This window comes from Telmatherina bonti, assembly GCF_933228915.1.
Source record: "Telmatherina bonti genome assembly, chromosome: 10".
In the NCBI taxonomy this organism is placed as follows: domain Eukaryota; kingdom Metazoa; phylum Chordata; class Actinopteri; order Atheriniformes; family Telmatherinidae; genus Telmatherina; species Telmatherina bonti.
Window position 1 is genome coordinate 8,582,508 of NC_136628.1, and position 4,632 is coordinate 8,587,139.

The 4,632-nt window shown below is 37.6% G+C and overlaps 1 protein-coding gene across 1 annotated transcript in view; it reads left to right on the forward strand.

Annotated features, from left to right (window-relative positions):
* Positions 1–3,838: 3,838 nt before the first annotated feature.
* The window catches only part of LOC306761880 (TLC domain-containing protein 3A-like), a 31,744-nt gene continuing 30,950 nt past the window's right edge, over positions 3,839–4,632 (forward strand). The window contains exon 1 of the mRNA XM_079248208.1: positions 3,839–4,085. Within this exon, the coding sequence (XP_079104334.1) occupies positions 3,964–4,085 (122 nt within the window). The 5' untranslated portion in view covers positions 3,839–3,963. The remainder of the gene's footprint in view (positions 4,086–4,632) is intronic.

Here is a 4,632-nt window from a genome sequence, read left to right on the forward strand (position 1 = left end):
ATAGTTCTCTTCATTGACTTAATGCAATAAGGAATACTGATTTACATTGTGTATTAACAGCATTATTTGAGCTATAATTGCACTCAGATCAACACAATGTGAAAAAAATTGCACAAATGGTTGGAATACACCCTTTCTTTGTTTTAGCCATCAGACTGACAGACTGATAATCCTCTTGCCCCGTGACGTAAATATATGTGGAATTCAAAGCTACTAAATCCACATTTAAGAGGAGTATAAACAGAAATGGTATGTGGTGTAAGATAAGTTAATTTACTAACCAGAGTGATGTATTCAGTATTCATTTTAGCTTGAGAAGGTCTTTTGGAAGATGAAAATTCAATTAACCTATTTCAAAGAAATACTCAAAAATATAAAAATATAAAAATAATCCCAGAAAATGTATTCATGTATTCCTTTCTCACTTAGCTGTGATGATTTCATGTATTTTTTCAGGAATAAAATTGACACTATTAGAGATCAAATTGACAATACTCTTCCTTCTACCTATAATGTTGAGCCTGTTGTGATCTCCGAAGCATCCTTAGAACCAGGATCTGACTTGTGTCTAAATAGTTTCTGTCCTGTCCAACCCTCTGAATTAACTAAAATAATAGCTTCATCTAAACCATCCACCTGTATCTTAGACCCTCTCCCAACGAGCCTCTTTAAGGACATTTTCCCTTTAATTAATACATCACTACTAAATCTTATCAATATGTCTTTAGTGACAGGATATGTACCACAATCATTTAAAACTGCTGTAATCAAGCCTTTACTTAAAAAGCAATCTCTGGATCCAGAGGTGATAGCAAATTATAGACCTATATCTAACCTCCCGTTTATGTCCAAAATTCTGGAGAAAATAGTTTCAGTTCAGCTACATGCCCACCTGAGCAGAAATAATTTATGCGAGGAGTTTCAGTCAGGATTTAGAGCTCATCATAGTACTGAGACAGCATTGGTGAAAGTTACTAATGACCTTCTTATGGCCTCAGACAAAAGACTTGTGTCCGTACTTATCTTGCTTGATCTTAGCGCTGCATTTGATACAGTTGATCATAACATTCTGTTACAAAGACTAGAACAGGTGATTGGAATTACAGGTACAGCGTTAAGCTGGTTTAAATCATATTTATCTGATAGACTTCAGTTTGTTCATGTAAATGACAAGTCCTCCTCCCAAACTACAGTAAGTCATGGAGTTCCTCAAGGTTCTGTACTTGGACCAATACTCTTCACACTATATATGCTCCCTTTAGGCAAAATTATTAGACAGCATGGAATAAACTTTCATTGTTATGCAGATGATACTCAACTATACTTATCCTTTAAACCAGATGAAACAAATCAGCCCAATAGGCTACAAAATTGTCTCATAGACATAAAGACTTGGATGTCTAGAAATTTTCTCCTCTTAAACTCAGATAAGACTGAAGTAATTCTCGTTGGATCTGAAAAACTCAGAGCTAAATTTTCCGGTTTTGTAATGAACCTGGATGGCATTACTTTAGCTTCCAGTGCTACAGTGAGAAACCTTGGAGTAATATTTGACCCTGACCTGTCCTTTGGCCCACATATTAAGCAGGTTACTAAAACAGCCTTCTTTCATTTACGTAATATAGCCAAAATTAGGGACATTCTGTCTCGGAGTGATGCAGAAAAACTGGTTCACGCTTTTGTTACTTCGAGACTAGATTACTGTAACTCTCTATTACTGGGCTGTCCTAAATATGCCCTGAAAACCCTTCAGCTGATCCAGAATTCTGCAGCCAGAGTCCTGACCAGAACCAGCATGAGAGATCATATTTCTCCAGTTTTAGCCTCTCTTCATTGGCTGCCTGTTGAATCTAGAATAGAATTTAAAATCCTTCTCCTTACATATAAAGCCCTCCACAACCAGGCACCACTATATATCAAAGACCTCATTGTTCCTTATATACCAAGTAGAGTACTTCGTTTGCAGACTGCAGGCTTACTTGTGGTTCCTAGAGTCTCAAAGAGCCGAGCAGGAGGCAGAGCCTTTGGTTATCAGGCCCCTCTCTTATGGAATAAGCTCCCAGTTAGTGTTAGGGAAGCAGACACCCTCCCCACCTTTAAGACTAGGCTGAAGACTTATCTTTTTGATAAGTCCTATAGCTAGGGATGGTTAGCATCCCTTAGTTATGCTGCTATAGGTTTAGACTGCTGAGGGACATTTCCTGATACACTGAGCTTCTTTCTTTTTCTCTTTATCTCTCTCTTTTACCCCCCCCCATAACAGTGTCTCCTGTCTCAGCAGGTCTCCCTGGCCGGGAGTAGCAGTTCCTGTAGTCTGTTGTCTTTCTGTCCGCTTCCCCCCACACAGCAGAGGCAGATGGCTGCCTGTCCTGAGCCGGGTTCTGCCGGAGGTTTCCTTCCTGTTAAAAGGGAGTTTTTCCCTTCCCACTGTCGCCAGTGTGCTTGCTCAGGATGGGAGATTGAGTTGGACTCAACTCAATCTGTTGGTTTCCTTATATAGGCTGTTATGAATTGGCCTTCATTATGTTTTCCCCTCTGTCTGTAAAGCGTCTTGAGATGGCATTGCCGTGATTTGACGCTATATAAATAAAGTTGAATTGAATTGAATTGAAAATATTACAATAACGTCAACAAGGATTTATTCAAATATTTCAGTATTGTAAAATGATTAAATTATAATGAATGAAATGTAATTTATCTCAGAGGGAAATAACAATTTATGCAAATAATTTTATATAAAATGAAATGATCATTGAGAATTTCTCTCTCTTTCATTCTAATTTTTTATCAGTTACCTAATATTAATACAAATATAGATACAAATATATTTGTATTAAAAATAACCATTTTTTGTATTATTATAAAATAATTAGTATATTATGGAATTATCATGTTAAGTATAGTATAGATACATGTGTTATTTGGCTGAAAGTATTTTATGCTACTCCACCTTACAAATTTATTGTGCCCAATCAGGTTAAAGAACTTGTCTTCAAAATTGTGCATAAATGTTATCCTGTTAATAGTCTCATCTACAAATACATACCTGGTTTAAATGATAAATGCAGCTTTTGCCAAAATGAATCTGAAACCATAGAACACTTATTCTTTCGATGTGTGCATGTATCTAATTTCTGGTCTGACTGTCAATTAGATCTTAAGAAACATTTGGGCAAGGATTTCCTTTTAAAGAGTCTGACCTGCTACTTATTTATTTATATTTCTTTTTTTTTTTTTTTAGAAATTTTAACTCCACCAAAAATTGGTCATATATCATCAATTTGCTGATTATTTTAGCAAAGTTCCACATATATAAAATGATATACGTGAAAAAAAATACCCTGTTTTTCTCTCTTCGAAAAATTTGATCTATGTACTTATTTTCATGTGATCCAAAAGGTGAACTGTACTAACCTAAAACACTAAAACCTTACATCTGTGCAAACTGTACAACTTTATCACTGGTTGATTCCCCTTGTATTTCTTTGTTGTTGTTCTTTTTTAATGATCATCTTCATGATTACACTTTGTAAAAACTGACCCATATAATATGTTTTTAAAAACTTAAAAAAAAAGAGAAAAAAAAAGTATCTATTGCTTAAAAAAAGATGTCAAGTTGTTCGCGTGAGAACGGGGGTGATTTAAAAATAGTCACCTTCAAAATAGAAGCATTCAATTTACATAGCTTCCTTTGTAACAGAGAGTACGACGCCGGAGACTTTTATTTTGAAAGTCTGAACCGGAGGTGTCGTGTTTTCTCAGCCAATGAACTCCACAGTGGTGCTGCTGCTGCTGCTGAGCCTTTAGTTGAGTGTGTGTTGTTGATGGTGGACTGTTCCCGGTGAGAAAACACCGAAGCCTTGCCCCGTGAAAATGCCTCAGCGCAGCGTGTAACAGACCGGAATCTGCGAGGGGGGGAGAGAGCCAGGTCCCCGGACAGCTTACGAGGAAGATACCAGCAGGATGTTGCAAGTTTTGGCTTGTGGCGCCGTAGTTTTCCCCGGTCTTTTCCTCGCCTTTAGGAGAATTCTGCCGTGTGTGTTTAAAAACTGGAGCGATGCCGACGTGGTGCTGGTCAGCGAAAGGTAAAACTACTAGATTTAGGTTAGCTAAACCTCTCTTGCTCGGTGTTTTGTAACCAGTAACGGTTTGGCTCGTGCCAATCCGCCCGTTACTGTTTAGCAGTTGGTACGGTTTGGCTCGTGCCAATTCGCCCGTTACTGTTCAGCCGTTGGTATTTTTTTTTTTTGTAACGGACGCTCGTTGAATTAACGGCTGTCTTTTATATAATTGAATTTATGTTGTTTTAAAGCGACCTCATCTTATTATAAACCGTCCCCCCCCCCCCCCCCCCCCCCCCCCCCAAGGGGGCAAATTACGCATATACATCAAAAGTATGGGTCCCTGTAGGGGAAAAAACTGAAAAAGCAAACTTTAGTCTTGGTAAAGATGATGGAAGAAATGCATTTTTCTGTCTGCATTCATTTTAAGTGATAGAAATTGTAGAGTACATTTTTGGAGCTGAATCCCTCCTAAATAAGTAGTCTAAGACATTAAGATAAGTAGTCTTAGAAGGTCCATATAGGAAGTGACATTTCCTGTTAGTGGTGACCAAACCACATAACTTTGCTG